General features: G+C 44.2%; 1 protein-coding gene across 4 annotated transcripts in view; it reads right to left on the reverse strand.

Moving 5' to 3' along the window:
• The window catches only part of ELAPOR2 (endosome-lysosome associated apoptosis and autophagy regulator family member 2), a 138,924-nt gene that overhangs the window by 17,045 nt on the left and 96,962 nt on the right, over positions 1–24,917 (reverse strand). For all 4 annotated transcript variants that reach the window (XM_073328674.1, XM_073328676.1, XM_073328677.1 and 1 more), the window contains exons 8-18: positions 23,910–23,998; positions 17,626–17,806; positions 16,456–16,584; positions 14,406–14,496; positions 12,700–12,802; positions 12,029–12,166; positions 8,608–8,871; positions 7,746–7,919; positions 6,162–6,351; positions 3,078–3,174; positions 2,096–2,197 (exon numbers count right to left, since the gene is read on the reverse strand). In XM_073328674.1, coding sequence (XP_073184775.1) covers positions 2,096–2,197; positions 3,078–3,174; positions 6,162–6,351; positions 7,746–7,919; positions 8,608–8,871; positions 12,029–12,166; positions 12,700–12,802; positions 14,406–14,496; positions 16,456–16,584; positions 17,626–17,806; positions 23,910–23,998 — 1,558 coding nt within the window. The remainder of the gene's footprint in view (positions 1–2,095; positions 2,198–3,077; positions 3,175–6,161; positions 6,352–7,745; positions 7,920–8,607; positions 8,872–12,028; positions 12,167–12,699; positions 12,803–14,405; positions 14,497–16,455; positions 16,585–17,625; positions 17,807–23,909; positions 23,999–24,917) is intronic.

Raw genomic sequence — 24,917 nt, forward strand, 5'->3', positions numbered from 1 at the left:
AGGACTCAGGAGGAGCAGAGGCAGCCGCGCAGCCAGAGAGAAATAGCGCTTTCCCCTTCAAAGTGCCACTTCTCTCCGGCCGGCTTTGAAGGGGAAAGTGCCGCTTCTTTCCGGCTGCCGGCTGCGAGGCTGCTACTGCTCCTCCACGGGCCGGAGGACTCAGGACTGCCCCCACCCCCTTTTTTTTCCCTCCGGCAGTGCTCCTCCTGCCATGCAGCCCTTTTGCTCCGGTGGCGCTCCTCCTGTTGCGCCCCCAAATCGATCGTCTTGCACACCCCACTTTGGAGACCACTGGTCTAGACCATCCAAGGCAGATGGCTATCCAGCCTCCTTTTGCAAACCTCCAGTGAAGGAGCTTCCACAGCCTCCCGAGGCGTCTGTTCCATTGTCCCACTGTTCTTACAGTTCAGAAGATTTCCTGAGATTTAATCTAAATCTGCTATTGCTGTATTTGAACCCATTGTCCTGAAGGAAGGAGCCAGAGAGGATGCATGCCCAAGGTATCTCTAAGTAAGGGCCTATTTATGCTTATGGCTTTTATTAATAAACGGGATCCCTAGAAAGGGGGGCACTTTGACTAAAAGCTCTGTCTGGACTTGCTTATATCCCAGATGAATGGAAGTCAGGTGGGACTGACCTGTGGCACCATGCTTAACTGAAAGGGGCACACTGGGGTGACCTACATGCCATCACACTAGGCCCCACCCTATAAGGGCTTAAAACCCTCCTTAAAACTGCCCTTTCCTGTGATGCCTACAAAACATTTGACAATTAGTCTGCTGGCATGCTGAAACCACTGCTTGTCATGCTGGCTAATACAGTCTCACTGTTTCCTTGTACTCCCCTATCTTCTACGTCTGGTCTTATCTTGGACTGTAAGCTCTTCGGGGCAGCAACTGCCTTTTTGTTCTTTGTTGGTACCGAACCTAGCACAATGGGTCCGTGACTGAGACTTCTAGGAGTCAGTGGAGCAGACAAAGTATTGGCACAGATTCAGCGATTATAAGGCCACAATGGACTATTGTGAAATGGCCCAACTTGATTATCATACCCATTGTAAGGAGAGTGATCACTTTAGATAAGCTATTACCAGCAGGAGAGTGGGGTGGGAGGAGGTATTGTTTCATGCTTTGTGTGTATATAACAAGATCTTCCACACTTTCCACAGTATGCATCCGATGAAGTGAGCTGTAGCTCACGAAAGCTTATGCTCAAATAAATTGGTTAGTCTCTAAGGTGCCACAAGTACTTCTCTTCTTTTTGCGAATACAGACTAACACAGCTGTTACTCTGAAACCTGTTATTGTGGTCATGTAGTCTGATTTTCTGTATAACTCAGGCCATAGGAATTCCCTGACTTAATTCCTGTTTAAACTAGAGCTTATATTTCAGAAAAACATACACATTTTAATTTAAAAATTTCCAGTGATGGAGAATCCACCAGGACCTTTTGTGAATTGTTTCAATGACTGATTACCCAGTCTGAATTTATCTATCTTTTTATATCTTTGTCTGCTAGATTGAAGAGCCCTCTGTTATCAAATTTTTGTTTCCCAGGGAGGATCAAATCAACCCTTAACCTTCTCGTTGTTCGATTAAACAGATTGAGCTCCTTGGATCTATCACTATAAGGTTTCCAATCCTTTAATCATTCTCTTGGCTCTTCCCTGAACCCTCTCCAATTTATTAACATCCTTCTTCAATTGTGAGCACCAGAACTGGACACAATATTCAAGTAGAGGTTGCCCGAGTACAAAATAGAGAGGTTAAATACACTCCTATCGTGCGCTCTTTCCTGGCTTTATTGTCTAAGAGCAGGCTGTTGTGTATGGTGTCTGCTGGGGCTTCCACAGGGACCTCGGAGCCAGCAATAGCTAGAATGTGCTGCCAGCAGTTCACCTGGAGTTGACGTATACATGGATCACTGTGGCCAGGTACTCACCTGGAAGAAATGTGTGCGATCTCCTGGACAGTCACAGATGGGAGGAAGCACTTCTCACGACTTGCACATATAAGGCAACTAAAAGAGTTTTGCCAAGGATGGCTTAAGAAGACCGGGCATCTAGGCACTACTGTAAGACACGTAATTAAATACCTGGGGACTGAAATATCGCCTTGGCCTGGTTTGGTGGGATTACACCTCATCACCACAACAGTTGCACGTCCATTTTCACAGGGGGTTGTAAGTGTAGAAGACCTAATATGAAATAAGAGCAAAGTTTGCAATGAATATTGATTTTACTTTAAAAAAAATTACATATTGCACAGTAAATGCATATTTACATGTATGCACACAGTTCTGCCTATGTACGCACCTAGATCTAGAGAGTCTGGAGACTCTGCCTGATTTCCAGTAGTGCTGAACCATTCTGACCCAAGTCACCACTGGGCTTGTCTCTGAGGAACAGGCTCCCCCACAGTCCAAAATAACAGTATTAGAAAATCATAACCACAGAGATCATGGTCTGAATGTTACTCTGCAGGAAATACTACAGTCGACTCATTCACCCCACTAGCCCAGGAAGCTGCAAACTACACTTCCCTGCAATTGCAGAAGGTAGGCAGGACTTGGAGAATGACATGTGTTGCATCAATTTGCCCCCTGTAGGCTAATGGCTTAAAACTACAATAATCTTACCCAAAGCAGGGTCGCTGGTAGGAATATTACCTGGAGGAACAAACTAAGAAGAGGACACTGTAGGCTGAGCATGTCTCAAACTAAGTGTTTTTTTTTCTCCAGTTCATTTTTGTAACAAAAATGTAAAAATAAAAATAAATGCAAAAGGAAGTATATAAATGTAAAGCACACATTTAAAAAATAAATTAAGGAGAGGCCAGGGCCCAGAACACAAGGTTGAAGATGGCACCTGGAAATATCCAGGCTCTCCTCTGTGTAAATCAGGAATAACTCAGATTTGTGCAAGCTGCTGCATTAGCTGCTTTCACAACCTACTCATCAGCAGGCCTATCAGTCTGAGCCCTGGAAGAGTGCCTTAAAGACCTTCCCCCTAAGTCTACATTCCTTTTAAACAATTAAAGAGCCCTGATGTTCCTCCTATGGAGAATTTTCCACCTACTTGAAAAAGAAATTCACATCAGGTATTGTCCTTGGAGAAAGTGGAAACATTTCTGTTTCAGTGTTAATATTTCCCAGTGTGGTTTCAACCGTAGCTCCTAAAAATAACAGCAAACAAAAAAAAAAGAGAACAAATTAAGCATGTGGTTTCTGAAAGGTGTATGCTTTGTACTTTACAAAGTGTGCTTTCCAGAATGGCATCTGATTTGCTAATTAAGAATTTGTCCAGTAATTTCACATTATGCACAATTTTTTAAAATAAACCATGTGAACTTCTACCCATTATCGAAGGGCATGCAATAAAACAAAGAGCTAATACTAAAATTCACTGTATGAGATCGAGTTTTACATTTTTCAAAGGGAATGTGTAGTTTGTGGAGGATTCCATGTGTACAACCCTAACGAGTGGAATCCTCTATCTAAATAACAGGGACTGCATAGGAATTAACAGTGTGAGCTTCCCTATACCGCCTCTTGGGGGTTCAAAGTTTGTGCTCCATGCTCATTCTGTGTCTGCGGAGACTGCCAATGTGGGAGGTTGTACTTTTAATGAGGAGGATGGCCCTAGTCCACTAGAGACAGGCAAAAGTAAGGGGACAGGCAAAACTAAGGTGGGGGGAGGGATAGCTCAGTGGTTTGAGCATTGGCCTGCTAAACCCAGGGTTGTGAGTTCAATTCTTGAGGGGGCCATTTAGGGATCTAGGGCAAAAATTGGGGATTGGTCCTGCTTTGAGCAGGGGGTTGGACTAGATGACCTCCTGAGGTCCCTTCCAACCCTGATGGTCTATGATTCTATGACAAATTCACAAACTTTTTTTCAATAAATGTTATCCCATTAGTTCATGCTGAAATTCCTAAGCAGCTCCCTTATCCCCCTGCACTGTGACCCTTGGGGTTGGGGGCCTACACGGGGTAGTATGGGAGACAATGAACTCCATGTGTTGCAGCTCCACCTTCTGCACAGGTGAGGAGAAGAAAGGCAGGGAATGGGAGGAGCTTTTGTTCTTCTCTGCCTTGCATTGGCCAACACAGCTGAGCTGACACAGTGGAAAAACAAATCGGTTAATGGTATAGACCAGTAGCCACTTAATTCTCCCCTGGAGCAAAGATGCTTACTTATGTCATAATCGGTATCTAATAGATGTCATGTCATATGTCACTGGAAAACTAATAACTCACTGAGCCTTGGTATTCTTGTGTGATGCATATATGGGGTATGTATTAAGAGTTAGGGATATATGCTGGAATTATGACTAAAATGTATTTAAACCAGGCATGTCAGGGGGAGTTGGTAAAGAGGTCTGCCCTGGGCAACGGAACGTGTATTTGCTTCTCTGACCAGCCCGGTCGTCAAGCAAAGACAAGGAAGGTCCACTTACATATTAGATAAACAAAGTGATCAAGCTAACAAGTGAGGGAGGAGACAGCTTCCAGCACGGAAAAGAAACTTTATCTGGGCTATAAAGACAGAGGGTCTGAACGTCAGGTGATAAGCAATTGAATCAACTGATTACTGTGTTATAAAAGTGTATCAAGTCAGGTCTTTTCTGAAAGCTAATGACACATTGGTGATTAATATAATTGTGAAATGCATGTATTAGCACTGTATCGGGAACTGTGAATACTCACTGATACTGGGCTTTACAATCTGTGACCACATAAAGGGAGAAACAGGTTTTACCCAGACAGGAAGGAAGGTAGCTATCTACCTGTCTCCAATGAAATTAAGCAAGGTGTGACCAAAAACAATGGCAGTTTTATTTACATGCAAATCAGCATGGGGATGGGAAGATCACAGGAAGGGAAGAACAGTATGAGATCATCCTGCTTACTGAAACAAGATCATTGAACTTTGGAAGATACAAGCAGACACAGAAAGCCGTGCTGGCATCCAGCACAAGACAGAAGTAAGGGAACATTGCTGAGAAAGATGGGTCCTTCAACTGAGGGGGACTGAAGTCTCTGGAAACTGAATATAGGTGAGAAACCTGCTGAGGCAAAGATCTTTCACCTAGGAAGACAAGGGAAACCAGCCACTTGTGTTTCTGTGGAAGGTCCTGACTGAGACAAAGGCAGCCATGACTGGAAAGAAGAAAGATTGGTAAGAAATCGATCCTGAACAAAGACTGTAGCTTGTTAAGTCTTAGCCATTAGAATTTATATTTTCTATTGTTTACTTGTAACTGTTTCTATTTTCATTCCATATATGTGAACTCACTTAATCCTACGTATATTTGTTAATAATTTGGGTTTATTTTTCTATAAATGAACTCAGTGCTGTGTTTGCAGGGAAGGGTATATTTACCCCAGTTAAGTTAACAAGCTGTAACATGCTTTTGTCTCTTTAAAGGAGCAACGAATCTTATTATTTCTCTGAGTGGTCCAGGTGAGGGATGGACACTTCAGGGCACACAGTTTGAGGAAATTCAGAACTGCGAGTGTGTTGGGGTCACCCTGCTGGTTGCAACCAAGGCTGGTGGAAGCCAGAGCAGGGCTGTAGACAAACTGCTGGGGTCAGAGCTGCCTAGCACACAGACACTCAGGGCTGGTCTACACTGGGAACTTACATTGGCATAGCTATGTTTCTCAAGTATAGAAGCGCTAGGTCAACATAAGAATTCTTCCATTAACCTAGCTACTGATCTGGAGAGTTGAATTACCTTTGCTGACAGAAGAACACCTTTCGTCAGCATAGGCAGTGTCTACAGTGAAGTGCTACAGTGGCGCAGCTGCACCGCTGTAGTGGTTTAAGTGTAGACATACCCTTAGGGTGTCACCTGTGTGCTTGCAGGCTGGCTTTGAGCATCCCAGCATGGCAGGTTGCAGGGTAAGTGCTGACACAGCCCTTAACTGGTCTGAACTGCACCACCAGACCAGTGACCAAGCACAAACTAATAAATAGTGGGCCTTCTCCACAGAGAAGCTAAGCCACTGCAATCTCCACTGATGCGCACAGGTTTTGCAGGATTATAATAAAACATGCATATATGTGCATAAAACAATATCGCCCTTTTTCTTAGCTGCAGCGGAACAGCTTGCAGAGTCTTCCTCATGAACAAAAAGTAAAAGGCACAAAACCATGTACCTAAGAATGTATCAGCAAGGCTGTTGGACTGCAGAGCCAGTGCTGTTCTGAACCCCTTACTGTCTGACGGGATGATCGTAGATTGGCATACAAAAGTTCCCACCAAGGTGGAATAGTCTTCTGATTCAGCTACCATGTCCTTTACTGTGACATCTGTTATATTGTCTGTGCAAATTGCCATCTTCTTTCCCTATGGATATTAAACGAGAAAGGGAAGGTGTTAACTTCCGGCAGGATTTGCAGCCTTGGGAGGGAGGGGATGCAAACATAGAAGGTGCTGATTCCCCATTAGCAACTGTCATCAAGAAAGAGACAACATGCAACATTATTTTGCCATCATGAAGCTTTCTATTAAATTCTGGTGCAAATTCTAAAACAGCCAGTCACCTACCCCCTGTGCATTCCCATATGTATTATTCAGAACCTGTGATACTATGTACCTTTATTTGTTTATCTTGACAACATGGTGTTTACTTGAAAAGCATAATAAAATGCCTTGTAAAAGAGAAGCATTTTCCCCTTAACCAATTAATGATACACTGTAAAGTACCTCATTATCTGGGGTTTAATCTGGAAAAGCTGTTCTCAGAAAGAGTATAAATGCATGCAAAGCATAAATGAATGTATATTAGGTTCTAGCCTACAAGCCTGCATTAGTGTCTCATGGAGTCATACATATCCTTCCATGCAGACCTACAGTAAAATTTTAGAGCAACAGCAACAAAGGACAAAGCAGTTTACTCATGAGGGGCCCAATTCTGCAAGCTAATGAGATCTCCATGTTCCTGATCCAGCAATGCACTTAAGCACAGGCTTAACTCAAAGCACGTGTGTCACTCCAAGACGATGGGACTACTCACCTGCTTAATGTTACAAAGGTGCTTAGTGCATTGCTGGATCAGGCAGATGCTTTCATTTAAGCATGGGTTTAAGTGCTTTGACAGATCAGGGTCCACACTAGCATTGTGTCGGTACATTTCAAGACTCAGATTAAGCCCCTGTTGCTGGAAATCCTGGTTTTAAACTGCATCAGTTAAACGCTTTTCACCACTGCTCCAAAAGTCTGAAAACAGAAAGTCAAGTACAGGCACGGGAAGCGCATGCTGGCAGACAGCTGGGCATCAAGGGGCTCCATAGACAGAAACACTGGGGCCATGAAGAAAGAAGTCAACAGCAAAGAGTCTCAGCTGCTAGCTCAGCGGCACACCACATTAGCTGCCGAAAACTCAGGTGTATGACGATTTAGGAGACCCCCTGGCGTGAGAGCAAAGGAAAATCAGTGAGGCTACGGCGTCAGCAAGCTCCATTTCTGTGCATCAATTCAGCCATCAGCACTCCTGGCTGGCATATACAGCATTCTGCCATATACAGCAGCCGCACTCAGGGCTGGATTGAAAGCCCACTAGAAAGTGCTTGTGCTATGCAGGGCCCATTTGTGTTAGTAGCTGTCAAAGCCAAGGACTGCTAGCACCACCGAAGATCAAGCCCCAAATGACTAGTGAGATACTGCAACATATCAATGTCCGGAAATGCAAACACTGAGTGTAAGGCTAGCCCCGCCCTCCTGCAAAAGCCAACACTCACCTCATTCCCACACAGGCTGATGTTAAAGAAATGAAAGAACTTTGTCCCTTTGGATGTAAAGCTGGGTCCATTCATTAATGACCCTACCCCACTTAGGTTGGTAAAGTCATAATTCAGGCTCTGGTTGTCCATGAGGTAAGACAGTGTGCAGTCACTGAAGCAGGTGGAATGGTCCTTTGGGAAGGAGAGAAGGTAAATATTACAGGACAGCTACTGACCCACAACAACTCTCCTTCCTCTGCGAAAAGTAAAGGGAGAGTCCCTCCTATCTCCCTGGCTCACATCTTCCCCTCCGCCTTGGTGGGTGAGGTGAGAGCTCCCACTCCTGTTCCAAACTATTTTAACCACAGCTTATATCTGCTGCAGGCTACCACCATTATATCGCAATCTGATGTGAGTCTAGAATTCTAGCCAGCAGAGGCCAGTGGCAAGTTTATGTAAGCCCGATTAATCCAGTGTTGGTCTTTGTCCCCTACAGCAGCTAGATAACATGCAGCAGGTTACAAATCCGTTACTACTTTTGCACTAATGGATCTGGTGTTTTCAGTCAGCCAGTAGAAGCTTGGGCTTTTGGATCCCAACGTCCTGGGTTCAATCCCTGCAGATGGACTAGATGGGGGTTTCATTGCACATTGTGGGACGCACAGAAACACAAATATAGCATATCATCACACGTTTAGAAACAGAAGTTACACCAGGGATGAATTTGGAGCTATGAAACATTGGTTTTAACTACACTGCAGGACAAGCAACCTGGTGGCATTTCTACAGTGAAGCAGTAAGACCTGCCCCTTGAGTGCTTATATTACAACCTCCCATCTCTGCCTTTAGTCAGGGTTAAAACCACTTTCAATCTCTGTACCTTGTTGCTTTTACTGCCAGGCCCACATGGGATACAAGCCTCTTTGCCATACACCTGATGTATAGACAGATATGTGTTGTCTGGGCACTCCTTGCATTGATTGGTTTCCTTCTCAATGTAGTGTCCAGCAGGACAGGGTACGCAGAATGACCCAGACTGTTCAGACCCCAGTGCGCAGGCCTGGCAAGACGAGGCAACTCCATCCAACACATTGGTCACCGTTATCGAGTAGATTTTTGCCACGTCGTGTATGAATTGCCTGCTCTGAAATAAGCGCAGGAGAAATAACCCCAGAGCTACTTTTGAGTCACACTTTAAATAGTTCAGCTATACTATAGCATAATCAGAATCCTGAATACTCATCTTCTGTACAGTAGGGCCCCAAATATAGATTTAAGCATGCAGTTAGCTTTAAACATGTGTGTCACAGGGTGGGAAGGCCCTTTAAGGAAGTTGGGTTTAGTTCCCATCTGTGACTAATATGCTGCAGCTCAGGTGATGGGGCTGAGGCAAGGGATCAGGTGATAGGACCATGTGACTTGCAGACTAAGATAAAAGGCCAACAAGCAGCTTAGTTTATTATGATACCAGTGATACTTGCTCTTACAGAAGAGGCTGGGTCAGGGGAAGGGGCCTAGTTTGTCTGTTTGATTTACGTTTAACTGGTTTGATTTGGAAAATGAAACTTAACCCTGAAGAGAAGGGATTGAAGTCATGCTACTATTGAAAATGTTATTTAATGCACTGGTTGGTGTGTTGACCCACTGGCTTACAATGGGCCTAAATCCCATTTACTTTAATGGCACTTGAGCCCTTGCTTGAGATGCTTTTCTGAACAGTGACTTGGTGAGTTCATATTTAACAGATGGGGAAACTGAGGCAGGAAGATTCACTGCCCAAGGTCACAGGAAGAGACAACTTCAGAGCAACGAATAAAACTCAGAGGTTCCAGACTGATAGTGTGTGCTCAGACCATTCCCTCAATTGACAGACAAATGCCTAAAACTCCTGGCCATTCTCCACCTCCACCTCATTCTAGATTACAAAGTTCACAGGCTGTAGTATTGCAAGTCTGTTTCCATCTGAAGTCCATAAGGTTGGCTTCTAACAGCATATGATTACCAGCACCTGACTGGTCTACACGTAATTCCTAAATTCGTATCTAAGGGATAAGAAGATCATACCAGAAATGTATATACATTTGTTTAGCTAAATCATGTGTTGAGGCTGAAGAAAAGGGGAATGTTATTAGGCAAGGGATTGTCATTTGTTTTTTTGACCGTTTAAAATAATGTTTAACATGAATTTTGTGCTGGGTTGACAGACCTGGAGGCTAAGTCCTTTACCTCAGAAAAGGCAGCAGCAAGACATGGTTGCTCACAATCACATCACCAAGGTACCCAATGGAGAACTAGTCTCCATGTTGAGACAGTCCTATCTCTACTGAGATTACTAACCCTGGTGCCAACTTGGTGATAGTGGCTTTGTGATCTGTCTACTAAGAACTGCTTTACCAATTCATTTCACATAAGCTACGAAGCAGTTGTTTGATGGTGATGACTTGGTCTTAATTCCAACAGTGCATGTTTATTCTGTATTATAAATGAAACAATGTATATTTGGTATAGAAGTGGTCCTTAACTAGTCAATATGGACTGCAAGAGCCACTATAATCACAGTGGAGCAATCTGCTGGTGGCCTACATTCAGGAGTTGGGATAAGAGGAGAGAGCAGAAAGCTATGGCACTTAACTGCCCCTAACAATATTTACTGGACTGAGCAGGCCTGCATGCTCAATTCAATAACAAAGGAACAGCTTCTCTTGGTTTGTGGCGGAGTAGATGAATGTGCTAGCCTTTTGCTTTCAAAGACCTTGGGATTCATCTCAAGCCCCCGGTGCAATGCTTGGTGCCCTCCAACTAGCTCCAAGAGCTAATGCCTAATGTTACAAAACCAGCACAGAATTTGTAACACACCAGCATGAATGGCGGTCTCTGCTGAACAGAGCTCCAGGATTGTAATGGTAGATTAACAGTGTTATGTGTGCAGATTAGCACTGCACATGCCCACATTTAAGGTTGACTGCTGTCACTCCTTCAGTTCTCACAATTACTAAAATCCAACCGAAAATTTAGGAAAAGGACATTGAAATGAAAATTGTGGGAGAACTGCCTCAGTGTAGATTATACAGAGAGAGGGAAGATTCACTACCCCTGTTACTGCCTGGGACACTGGGCACCAGGCCACGATCAGTGAAACTACCTTGAAAACCCCAAAAGAACTATTGGCAGAGGAAGTCTCACTACCAGTTGGCTTATGAATGTGAGACAAGATACGGTGTTACAGTGCCTCATTACTCCAGAATAATCTATAAAGAACACAGGAAAACTCAAAGATAAATACGCGATGAGATCTTCCTTGGGTTGTCCTCAACGAAGACGTTCGTTCAATGGGCTGAGTTTGGTGGAAGAGATGAACCAACTACTAATGCATAACCTATGTTGAAGAAAAGCATTGTGCTACCTTCAGAGGTTAATCTATCCAAGGAGAGTTCATCTGCACATAAAGACTGCCTCCGAACACTGCCAGGGTTAAGGAGACCTTGGGTTAATTGCAATGTAGATGCTGCTCAAGCAAGTTAGAACTTCTCCAACATGCCTCTAAACCTGATAAAGCCAAAAGCCCCAAATTCAGCCAAGGTTCTTAAGCAGATGCCTAATTTCAAGCATGAGAATAGTTGCACAGACAGTTCTTTCACACTTTTTCCAGTGGGGCTGCTCCCAAGGTCAAAGCTAGGCATGTGCTTAAGTACCTTGCTGAATCATGGCCCAAATGCAAGGTGCTGAAAAAGACATAACAGGATGGATAATGTACAAGTGCAAGTGCAGGAAGCTTATGCAGTGGGATTCATTCCCTGAGCATCCATAACATTTTCTCTCTCCTCAGTTTCCCAATTCAGCATTTTTCATGTCACTAGCTACCATTACTAAAGCAAGACAACACCTTTTTTGTGTCAGATGGAAGCAAATTTAGATCTGAAATGAGGGACATCCCTTCCAATTGGGGGAGTCAATTGGATCATTAACCTTTTTTGGAGATCACCTCAGGTCTTTTGCTTTTAGAAATGTACGCAACTTTTCCAGCTCCTCGCTATTTTCTATGTCATTTCTTCCTTTTTAACCATCCACTTTCCATCTCCCTACTCAGCCATTATTGGAAGTCCGATATATCCACAACCACAAATCCAGATGGCAGAAAGAGGCAGTTAAGTTGGACAGGAGGTCTACCATCTGCCAGCTTTTTCTATAAATGAACTGAGAAACAAGCTGGAGTGGAGTGGAAGTTCTGGGCACTTCGAGCAAATGTCAAGAGGAGGCTATGTTGTTAAATACTCTACTTAAAGCAAGCATATAATACTTACATCTTGGCCCCGGTTTGTCCTCTGAAAGGCCCATGTAAATGTGAAGGAAGCATTTTTGGAGATAATGTGAGTGTAAGATTGTTTCTCCTTCGTCCTGCCCCAGGATTCCACCACATTCGTGTTTTTTCTATTAACATCCTAAAAATATACACAGGAGAGTTAAAAACAATACTGCAGAACGAAGCTGTGAAATATTAAATGCCAGTGTGTTACAGTTATAGCTATGAGGCCTTAGCAACTCCACAGAGTTACACTGTGGGTGAGTGGCAGAATCAGGAATAGAACCCAACTTTTCTGAGTGCAATGCCCATGCTCTGTATCCTGAACCACGATACTATTATACTTGTGGGGTCAAACCCCGATCATATTGAAGTCAATGGGAGTTTTGCCAATGGATTGAATGACGCAGAATTTAGTCCATTGTCATTTTCTTTTAAAATAATCAGATAACAGAAAAGAACAGGATCATTACCATGAGTGATGGAGAAGCCCTGGGAGAGCAGCAGTTAAATACTTCTTCAAGGGCACTGCAGATATTAAACTAATGCCACACTTACTCTTCGTGATAATAAACCTAACCCAGCTAATTCATGCCCATATACAACTATGAAAGAGATATGTGGAAGACCAAGATCATATCCCTCTGCCATACAGACAGAGGTCTCACTTACCACCATAAAGTATATCACGCAATCTGCCGAACAGATGGTCTCAAAAATAAAAGTAATTCGTCCTAGTTCTGCCCCGGTTGCCCCTGTCACTGATGTTGGAGGTCTGTTTAACAGATAGGAAATGAAATATTTAACAGGTGCTCTAAGGACACCCAGCACTCAATTATGCCAATTGTTTTTTTAATCAACAGGAGAGGTGAAGAAATTCACTCACATGAAACCTGTCCTAATGTAACTGGTTTTTGTTCTGATATCACTATTTCAATTCGGGGGGTGATTTTTCATTATTCTTTTACAATGAACATACAGTTTTACCTGTCTGGATCCCTGGGGCAGTCCAGTCAGCTGTCAGGGCTCTTCAGGCCTAATGCCTGGGGTGCCCTCTCCAGCCCAGTTTCTATTCAAGCAAAAAGCATTTGCAGGTTTCCAAGCAGGCTCAGTTAGTGTGTCTCATTGGGCCTCTTTGCACGGGCTTCCTGCCCAGCCACTGCTGCTCCCCCATAAGTCCCATGCAGACATGCACACAGCTGTGAGGACTGGCAGCCACAGCCCGTTCCACATGGAGCTCTGTCCACAATTTCTGGGGTTTCTCTCCAGCTCCCTGCTGCCATGTGGTTCCCACCTCCAAACAGAGGCTGGCCACTTCCCGTTTCGGACCTTCCTCCTTACCTGGCCAGGGGAAGGGGAAAGTGCATGGGGAGGAGGCTAATGGGAAACATAATCCCTGCATAGCCAGGAAAAAGGGGATGTACGGTGGGGAGGGGGCTCACGGGAATTGTAGTCCCCTGCTTTGCAGCTCCATCACATGTTAAAGAACACCCTTCTTCCTAGTGAAGGCAAGACCCTTGTGAAGGAGAGCTGATTGTGCATGTCAGAGAGGACACACACACATTCAGAGACACTGTGATCTCTCTCATGGAGACTTTTCTTTTGCCTTTCTTGTTTGTTGTCATCCCTTAATTTAAAATAAAAGTCAGTCATATGGCTGCTCATTATGTATGGGAATACATCAGACCACTGACTTCAGTAGGACTGCTTATGTATGTAAGCCCTGCAGGGTCACAGCCTAGGGCCTGATTCAGATCTCATTGGTTTGACTTCAGTGGAATTGCATCTGATTTGCTCCAGCCTAACTGAGAGCACAATATGGCCCTTAGTCACTGGCCAAGGCCTTGATTCTGTTATGATGCGCAATGACTTCACTCCATGCAGTTGTAAGAAGAATCCTGATTGCAGATTCAATGCTTATGTTGTCAACAGTCCCAATCACGATAAAATACTGGATAATGAGTTACTTATGGATGATCTGGTACTGGAGAACCAGGCTTGGTCTATGCTACCACTTACATCGGTATAACTTATGTCACTCCGGAGTATGAATAAGCCATCCCTTTGAGCAACGTAAGTTGCACCAACCTAAGTACTGGTGTGAACAGCGCTATGTTGGCAGGAGAGCTTTTCTACTGACATAACTCCTGCCTCTCGTGGAGGAGGATTTATTATGCTGATGGAAGAGCTCTCTCCTGTCAGCATAGAGTGTCCTCACCGGATGCACTATAGCAGCGCAGCTGCATCGGTGCAGCTGGACCACGGTAGCACTTCTAGTGTAGTAACTTTCTTTCCATTGTATTCCAAGCATAAGCCAATGTGAAACAGGTACAAGAGGAGAATACAAGAAAAATTGACAAAGAAACTATGTTCCTTACTTAAATCCTGGGATATGCAGGTTCAGGATAAGATAATCATTGTCAGAGCCCCCTGCCCCACTCTGGATGTGATCACCAGCCACCTCCCAGCCTGCAAAGGAAAGGCCATTTTTTGTACAAGAAACAGGCAGTTTACTTAAATATCTAAGTCTCTCTATATAATGTACTTTTCAAAATTATTTAGTAAATACATTATTTTTTAAAAATCTTTAGAATAAATTGTAAAGTCCTAATAAACTGTTTTAAAAGAAAGGTAATTAAGAACGGCTATCAGCTAACATAAGAATGGCCGTACTGGGTCAGTCCAATGGTCCATCTAGCCCAGTATCCCATTTTCCAGCAATGGCCAGTGCCAGGTGCTTTAGAGAGAATGAACAGAACAGGGCAATTATCGAATGATCCATCCCCTATTGTCCAGTCCCAGCTTCTGACAGTCAGAGAGTTAGAGACCCGCGGAGCATAGGGTTGCATCCCTGAACATCTTGGCTAATAGCCATTGATGGACCTATCCTCCGTGAACTGATCTAATTCTTTTTTTTTTTAAACACACTTATACTTTTGGCCTTCACAACAGCCCCTTGCAGCGAATTCCACTGTTTGATTGTGCATTGTGGGAAGAAGAACTCCCTTATGTTTGTTTTAAACCCACTGCTTATTAATTTTATTGGGTGACCCATGTCTCTTGTGTTATGTGAAAGAGTAAATAATACTTCCCTATTCACTTTCTCCACACCAGTCATGATTTTATAGTCTTCTCTCATATCCCCACCTTAGTCATCTCTTTTCTAAGCTGAACAGTTCCAGTCTTTTTAATCAGTCCTTGTATGGAACGGCTTCCATATCTGTAATCAATTGTGTTGCCCTTTTCTATACCTTTTTTTCAAGTTTAATATTTCTTCTTTGAATTGGGGTAATCAGACCTGTATGCAGTTTAGAGCTGTGGAGGATTTATATAGTGGCATTATGATATTTTCTGTCTTATTATATATCTCTTTCCTCAAGGTTCCTACCATTCCGTTATGCTTTTTGACTGCCGCTGCACATCGAGCAAATGTTTTCAGAGAACTATCCACAATGACTCCAAGATCTTTTTTTTTTTTTTGAGTGGTAATAGCTAACTGAGAGCCCATCGTTTTCCTGCATCTCCTGGAAGTTAGCTATTCATTGTCAATTTCATGTGCAAATGTTACCATGAAGTCATGATTTATCAAAGCAATTGAAATTCTATGGGGTGTGATGTACAAAAGGTCCGACTACATGATCATAGTGGTCCCTTCTGTCCTTAAAATCTACAGATACGTGGAAGTCCATCCCTATTCAGCAAAGTACATAAGCACTTTAAGTTAAGCATGCGCTTCTGCGTTTTGCTGAACCAAGGACTGAAATACATCATCCTAGCAGCCTTAGCATGTAAAATAGAGAACAGTTGTTCACCAGGACCCTTATACAAACAAGAACAATTCCTCACAGGCACTAGTAGGAGGATGGGTTGGAAAATTTTTGAACGGGAATATTTTCACAGGGGTTCTGTGACGGCTCTCTGCTGCCATCTCAGCACGCATGCAGGGAGACTGCTTTGAAGGCACTAGGCTGGCTTGATGCAAAGATTGAAAATTTTGTATGTTTTCAAAAGCACTAATAAAATGTCCTTGAAAGTCACAGTGATCATGAAGCATTAGGTAAGACACAAATGGAGAAAACCAAAAACAGAACTCAGAGAGGACTTTTTTTCTAAAATAGACCTTTAGATGCATAACAGTGTACTATGGGCCAGATGCTCAGCTGGTATAAATTGGTGGAACTCCAGGGAAGTCAACAGAGCCAAAATGTTTACACTAGTTGAGGCTATTTATTTTCTCCTTTTTGGTTTTCAGCAAGTTCTATGTCTATTAGAGGTATTAAATCCTTTTGCAGTGAGAGGAAGAAAAGGAGCTGCATGTCGGAATGAACTGCATAAAGCACATATATTCACTGGGATAGGCACTCAAATACTTTGGTGAGTGGCACCCATGAAAGACAGACAAGTAATAAGACAGAAAGACCAACTCACCATTCATTCCATCACACTTTGAATTGCCAACATTAAAACAAGAAGACTTCATATTGACCGGCAGAACATTCCACCATCTATATTCAAGCCCGAGAGCTGGTTCAGTCCCAGCAGGGCAGGCCTTGCATTCTACAGGAAGAAAAAGGCAGGAAAAGAAAATTACACACAAAAAGCAAATATCAAATACAGTGCTTTAAACAAACTCCATAACCATTTGTGTTTCATTCAGGGCAGCTGTGAGTAAATCTGAAGACACAGTTCAAAAGGAACATTAATCCCTTTAAAAATGAACAGCCAATGGCCGCACAGAATCAGACCTGTAGAACTTTCTCCCAGCTGGGATGACAGAGGCCTCATTGCTGACAATACTTTGAATCAGATTAGCTGGACCAATGAACTGTAGGGAACAAACAGGCACCGGCAGCGGGATGGACTAAACCAGGGATCGGCAACCTTTGGCATGCGGCCCGCCAGGGTAAGCCCCTGCTGGGCCGGGCCGGTTTGTTTACCTGCCGCGTCCGCAGGCTCAGACAATCGCAGATCCCACTGGCTGTGGTTCGCTGCTCCAGGCCACAGGGGGCTGCGGGAAGCGGCGCGGGCTGAGGGATGTGATGGCCACTGCTTCCCGCAGCCCCCATTGGCCTGGAGCGGCAAACTGCAGCCAGTGGGAGCTGCGATCGGCCAAACCTGCGGACGCAGCAGGTAAACAAACTGACCCAGCCCACCAGGGGCTTACCCTGGTGGGCCATGGGCCAAAGGTTGCCAATCCCTGGACTAGACAGAATGTTTTGTCTGCAGTGGTAATGATTCCATTCTCAGAGAGCTTAAAAAATAAACTTTAAATATGTGCATACCAGCCAAGAGACATAGCCAGGAGATGTCACAGTAAATAATGGCAGCAATACATTATAACAAAGCATTCTGGGGATCAACTAGGACACTCCTGTTCTTCATGTTCTCCATCTCTCTCTTCCTTCCCCAACCCTGCTCCCATGTCCTTTAACCAATAATTATTTTACAAACCAGAACACTGACTGACAGGGACACATCACAGAAATGTAGGCCACACACAAACAAGTGACAGCCTCCAGAAAAACAAGCAAAGTCTGTCTGCGTCTAACTGCCATAAGTTATTGAGAAGATGTATTCACCAGATAAAAGACCTCATACCTTTTGTTCCATCCGAAATCATGCCCTGAGGGCAAGGAGCACAGGAAGATGATCCGTTGTTGTAAAACCCAGGGTTGCATGGTGGACAATCCTTCTTCTCTCCAGAAGGAGGCAGTTTCAACGCATCAGGAAGATCCTCCCTGCAGATTTTAGGCTCTATCCATTTGTACATTATCTGAGTCTGAAATTGAAAGGTATTTGAGTCACACATTAAATTAGATGGCGTTAGGACTCAAAGCTTGTTAAGTTCCTAATTAATGTTCACCTGAAGGAGCTGGGTGTTTTCGGTGGGACCCAGGCATGACAAAATGAAAACCAATCAGATCGTTTTGGACAATAATGTTAAGTAAATACAAGGGAGTCATGGGAGGAGAGAGGAGACTGGGTTCACAGATGACTCCAAGATTTTAGGCCATAAAAGCAAAGCAAAGGTTTGACTGTGAGGAGTGTTAGTGGAGTCAGAAACATGGGACAAAGAGGACTTTTTACCTAGGAGAAGGATTCAGTGTCTGAAGCATTCAGTAGAAGCAAGTTATGGTGTAGCCAGGATCCGAGACAGTCAAGGCAGGCAGATAAAGGAGAGTCTGACAGGGTAGGATGTCATTTTATCACACATACATCACACACACAAGCTCATGCATACCCACACTCATCCCTGGGTCATTTGACAAAACTGCTAGGTTCACACTGCTGAAATCAATCACACAAGGACTACTGCAATCACCTCGGCTACGCTTCCTGAATCCCTACACTCTAACCTCCAGCAGGTCCAGCAGCACAGACTGCTTTCTCACTCCAGTAGCATCACCCCATCCCTCTGTCACCTTCATTATAAACTCTCCTTGCACTCTCTCCACTCTAATCCCATGATCTCATAGCCTCCTTCTGCTCTACGCTTCTCTGTATCCCCTCCCATAAGTTAGGATTCTTCACCACTGGAAACAATGGGCCTCTTTTGCACTTTGGATGCCACATCTGGAGCTTTCTTCACCTCCCCATTTTCTCCTACACATGGAAGCCATCATCTTCCAGCGTGGATGCCTGAAGACAGGAGCCTAAATCCATGGCGAGGCACCAAAATAAGTGACCTGATTTTCAAGAGGCCAAGCATCTGTTGTTATTATTATTATCATTATTATTCATTGTTTGTATTGCAATAGCAGGCAAAGGCCCAAATCAAGATCAGCACCCCACTGTGCAAGGCGCCGTACATACAAGAATCCACAGCTTTCCTCTGATGAGCTTACAATATAATTTAAAACTAGATGCAAAAAGTGAGTGTAATAAGCAATATGAGGAAAGGATGAGAGTAATGGTAATAAGATTGCACAGTTACGTAGGCTGCCCATGTGCACAACTTGACAGCTACAAATCAGGTGAAAGTATGTTTCTCTTCTATTAACAAATAAATAACAGTTATCTCCGCTTGCCATTTCCATCACTAGGGACCTGACCCAAAACTCACTGATGTCAGTCAGTCTTTCCAATGGGCTTTGGATCAGACCTTAATTAGTTGATTTCTTTTAGGCACTGCAGCAGATCTCCATTGACTTCCAATTTGAATATGTTGGCTTTAATCACTTTCCCTCTTTAAACTGGGCTTTAAAAACAAAAACTTTCTATTTTTCCTGGAGCATTTTATAGACTTTTTTCTGTGAAGTGTTTGGAATGCTCTGTATGAAGAACACATACAAAGAATACTTCCTCCCCCCGCCCCCCCGTTTTGAAAACTGAGCACGTTTTGAGGCATTTGTACATGAGAACTTCACAAGCTGAACATCATCTCAGCACATGCCTATACTTTGAAAAATGCTGAATTTCTCTTCAACCCTTATTTAGAAGGGAGACGAAATCAGGTAGCATGAGCCGCCTTTTCCTGAACCCCCAGGATTGACTTATGTGCAGTGAAATTTTATTTGTTCATTTGACGTACAGCTCAGACTGTGCTATTCGATCCCCCATGAGCAGACTTGAGTCCATGCAAAGCTCAGCCACCATCCCAAGGGTTCCTAATGGACAGATCATTGCAGGATTTTGGTTTCAGGATTTCATTAGGCCAGAGATTCCCAAATGTTGTTTTGCTGGGTCCCGCTTCAGAAAGTCACATCCCACCATGAATGCCCCCGTCTTTCTAAGAAACAGTGTTTCCACAGATGCCTGGGGTCCAGAAGCCCATCCGGCTGGGGCACCCTGCTGCTCCCCAGCCCAGGACATGTTCTGGGCATGCAGCCCCAGCAGGAAACAGACAGATAGGCTTGCACTCCTTTCCTCATGTCCCTGGGATCCCTAGAATCACTCACAGAATCACTCCTCTGGCCCTGGTGCGATCTCCAGCACTTACCTGTAAGAGGCTGTGTGTGCACGGAAGAATTACCTCCCAGATAGGGAGAGGGGGAGCACACTTATGTATCAATCTCTAGAGAGGCAAGCAAGCTGGAATGCGCCCCTCCCCACCTTCTACATAGGGGGAGGCCACATCCCCTCCCACCTCACCTCTCTCCTCCTGTTGCCCCATGACATTCCTGCATGTACCCCAGAACTTGGCAGTCCTGCAATCAGCCATGTACTGCTAGCTGTAAACCAAACATCGCATAGCTAGGAATAATTTTAGGTCTTTGTGAGACAAGGTCAGACAGCTGCATATTTGCAGTTTGTTAATTAGAAAGGGAGGACGGGATAGAAAGTTATGGAAGAGACTGAGTGGATAGCGACCTTGGTTTTGGGTGCCCCTGACATATTGTTGTTATGGCTAGAAATACTAGAAATGTTTTGAGACAATGAGTAGTTTGGGTGACCCAGTAGAGATTGGGAGAATTGGGACCCAGTAGAGATTCTTATGCTGACCCGCTAGGACAGGGGTGGCCAACCTGAGTCTGAAAAGGAGCCAGAATTTACCAAAGAGCCACAGTAATAGGTCAGCAGCCCCCCATCCACTACCCCCCTCCAGCCCCCAGCACCTCCCACCCAGGGGCAGTACCACCAATCAGTGTCTCCCCATCCTTCCCCATGCCTCCCGCCCGCCGCAATCAGCTGGTTTGCAGTGCACAGGAAGCTCTGGTGGGGAAGGGGGAGGAGCGAGGGCATGGCAGGCTTGGGAGAAGGGGCAGGGATCTTGGGGGGAGGGGGGAAGTGGTGCCAGGACCTGGGGCAGAGTAGGAGGTTGAGCAGTGAGCACCCCCCCCCGGTACATTGGAAAGTTAGCATCTGTAGCTCCAGCCTCTGAGTCAGCACCTATGCAAGGAGCCGCATATTAACCTCTGAAGAGCCACATATGGCTCTGGAGCCACAGGTTGGCCACCCCTGCACTAGGAGTCACTGTAGATATGTTTTGTTAGAGTTAGCTATAACAGATTAGGTAAAAGTAAATACCTCACAGCAGTCCAAGGGAGCTTTTCTTCCAGAAAGGAGCCGACATCTAAACTCCTCATCAGCTGGATGGAAAGCGGGCCCCTGGAAGTCTGGCTGGTGATCACTCAAAACCATCTCAGACTTTGGGTAACTATATCTGGGATGTCCTAAACCTATTGCTTATGTCTGTGTGCTTTATATCTAATAAATTGTCATTTTAGATAAGAGCACGCTTACTTGTATTAATATTTCATCAGACAGAATTGCTGTGTTCCCATTGATTTATTCCTGACACTGCCTGGAGTGAAATGTTTAAATTTGCTTTGAAAATCCTGGGTAACAGATTTGGCAAGCCAGCCAGGAGTGGTGGAGAAGAAGGAATAACTGATAAGTGGTTTGTTTGTTTGTTTTGTAGGAGAGGAAGACGCCCCTGGGTAAGGAAGATTGGTCCCCAAGGGGTAACCAAGGAGAGGAAGAATGGGTAGAGGTCAGGCCCTTTACTCCTGGCCAGGCTAGAGCCGCAGGAAAATTGGTTGGCCTGTTAACCCACAGCACAGCTCTGGGATGGCCAGCAACGATAGCTGGCCCCCCTGGTCTCACTTTGGCGGATGTGACAGAAAGTCCCACTTTCCTCTCCAAGCCAGGATAAGGACTAGGGCTAGGGGTCCCCAGATGCTTTGGCCGACAGAGCCCCAATTCAAGATTTGTTGTTGCTGTCTGCACTTTCCTTGGCTTAGGTTTTCCTTTCTCCCTAAGTCGTTCTTTTCCCACGCCTCTTCTCTCTACTTCTTTTCCCTCCCGCTCCTTCTGCCCTCTCCTCCTCCTCTCCTGCTTTTTTCTTTTTGATCTTCCAGTCTGGCTGGAGTCGAAGCAGGAGACTCAGCTACTGAGAAGAATCCTTATTACTGAAGAAACAAGAAAAAAAATTTAACTAGTCAGGTCTCTGCTGCCCCCCCTACCCCGTATTAACCTTGTTGTGCCCACCTGGGGGAGGGGGAGGCATGCCCAACAGTTGGAAAACTAATGCCTTATGCATTAGATTCAATAGCTCAAGAGAAGAAAACTAGATATGTTCCAAAGTGGATAAATATATACAGGACTCAATTTGGCAACATTTTAAATGTTAGGCCACCCATCTCATGTACATCTCTCTTTACCTCTCTGGAGACGACTGTCACAATAGAAGACAACTGCCATGTAGTACCAGGGGAATTCCGAGGTAAATATGCAGGACTTTTTGTGTTCGAAGCTGCAGTGCAGTTGGCATGGCCTTATGGACTTGCCAGCATATTGTTATTTCTGCAGCAGGTGTGCTGGTCATTTAAAACAAAACACTACTATTACTAATAGCTCTTATATAAAGACTCCATGCAACTGAGTAAACGTTACACCCACAAGTAATCCCATTGAACTCAATGTGCATATGAATTTAGCCAATCAGGTTGGGATTTTCAAAGGAGAAAGTCAATGAAACCCACTGGGAATTGGGTGGCTAAATCCCTTAGGCCCCTTTGAAAACCTCAAGTTCATGAAAAGACTTCCATTAACTTCAACAGGCTTTTGAGCAGTCTCTTAGGACAGTGGTTCTCAACCAGGGTACGCATACTGCTTGGAGTACGCAGAGGTCTTCCAGGGTGTACATCAACTCATCTGGATATTTGCCAAGTTTTACAACAGGCTACATAAAAAGCACTAGCGAAGTCAGCACAAACCAAAATTTCATACAGACAATGACTTCTTTATCCTGCTCTATACCCTGAAATGTAATTGTGATGAGTTAATTTGACAGTAGTTTGAGGGAAAGGTTATCAAGAAGGCAGGAGTGGTGGACTCGGAGGTCGGCGTTGGGAGGCTAATCAAAGCAACTGACTTTTGAGGAGGGACTTGAATTTCACAGATCAATTACAGCGCAATCTGCAGGAGATGGCAATTACAGGCTGCTACCTTGGGGTGTAGTGGTAAATGCTATTTATTTACTAAGTCATTAGAAAGAGGTTGCAGAGTACAGGTACCATGTGATTTGAAGTGTGTGTGTGATAAGTCAACGTTACACATGCTGCCATGTTCTGAAAGTGAATGTTCTAATATGATTTTTCTTAAAGCAGGTGCAGGTACAAAGAGGGGTATAATCAGCTGCCAACCTTAGGCGGAAAGGCTCCATCTTGTTAGCAGGTGTTGCTCCAGCTGGCCATCAATTAAGTGGATTTTGACGACTTCCTGAGGCAGATGACTTGCTACCCCCAACCCTGTATCTAAGGGAGATGGGAGGGCCTCTAGAGGTCAGAGGATCTAGGGTTTGGGGAAAGTAGTTCTGAAGGATCAACTCTCAGATCAGACCAGTTTCTGCAAGAGCTGCAGGGGAAAATGCTGCAATGAGCAGCTGCTTCAACCTCTAAATCCAACCTACAGAGCTTTGGCAAAGGAGTTCCCATGAGACTAGGGGTGATGGGAATGAGAATAAAGCCACACAACCGGCACTTTCCTAATGCAGCTCACCCTCTAATAGATCCAGTAGATCTGATTGCCCTAGGCTTAAACTATCTAGCCCTAGTCAATGAATCCTCAAGATGCTCCTATGAGGCACGCATATGCTGTTATTTCTATCAAGGCCCTGATTTTGCAAACACCTATGCTCATGAGTCATCCCAATGACCCAGTCAGACTGATCACACATGCAAGTGTTTAAAAGATTAGGATCTCCCATACTATGATGATAGATGTCTTAGAAAAACCTAAGAGCAATGAACATTTACAGATGGATAAACTGATAGAGAGTGTGGTTAAGGGACTTGCCCGAGGCCACTAAGAGAGTCAGTGTTGGAAGCAGGACAAGAACTCAGAAATTAAGGGCTCCCTGTCCTGTGTTCAGGCCAGTAGATCACAAATGGCTCAATGAACTGGCAAATAATATGAATCAGAGTGAACATGTGACTTACCTTTCCTTCCTTATCACACAGCGTATGGATCTGGAAAAAGTCTTTATTCGTACAAGGAGGACGCTCTGTACATTGACTGGATCCTTCATCTGAAAAGGAAGGATGAGGAACAGAGTGGTCAATGATTTCCAAAGGGCTGAAAATCAAGGTATCCAGCCAGACTGTAAGATGGGACAGGAAAAATGCTAATTCAGGAACAAAAATAAATTCACTGGGATTTTCAAAGGAGCCTATGTGAATTAGGCACCCCAAACCCACGGAAGTCCAGTGGGTTCCTTTCACAAGCTCAGCCATTTCTTGTACTGTCTGATACTCTGCTTTGGCACACACTGACCATCCATACAGTCAGACCAGCACCTAAACCTTTTTCTCTGCAATAACTGTAAACCCCAATTTGCATCAATCATGCAAGCACTATAATCAAATTCTTATCTGATAACAAATGAAAACTACTTGTCTGTCCCTTCAGAAACATTTTACTGTGCTGGGGCCAGGACTTGTTTCCACTGAAGTCAACTGCAAAATTCCCATTAACTTCAATGGGAGGAGGCACAAGTCCCTAATCAGTGTCCATACTAATGTTAGCAGTTAACATGATAGGAGACATTTCTGGCAGATAATCAGTTCTCTATACAAAATGTTGATCTATAAGAAAAAGAACTGTAGAAGCTAATTAGTCTGCAAGAGCAATGGAGCAAATGGGCAGTATTTGAGATAACATCACAGTATTGTGTGTGTATATGCATCAAATATGCTACTTATACACAGTATATGCAACAAACAAACTATTTGACTTCACTTTCATGGCCTATCCCCATGCTACCTATCATTTCTCATATGCTGACACTGATGAGGCCTCAGCTGGAGTACTCTGTCCAGTTCTGGACACCACGCTTAAGGAAAGATGTGGACAAATTGGAGAATCCAGAGGAGAGCAACAAAAATGATAAAGGGCTTAGACAACCTGACTTGTGAGGAACGGTTAAAAAAACTGGGCACATTTAGTCT

This window comes from Lepidochelys kempii, chromosome 1 (assembly GCF_965140265.1).
Source record: "Lepidochelys kempii isolate rLepKem1 chromosome 1, rLepKem1.hap2, whole genome shotgun sequence".
NCBI classification, from domain to species: Eukaryota; Metazoa; Chordata; order Testudines; family Cheloniidae; genus Lepidochelys; species Lepidochelys kempii.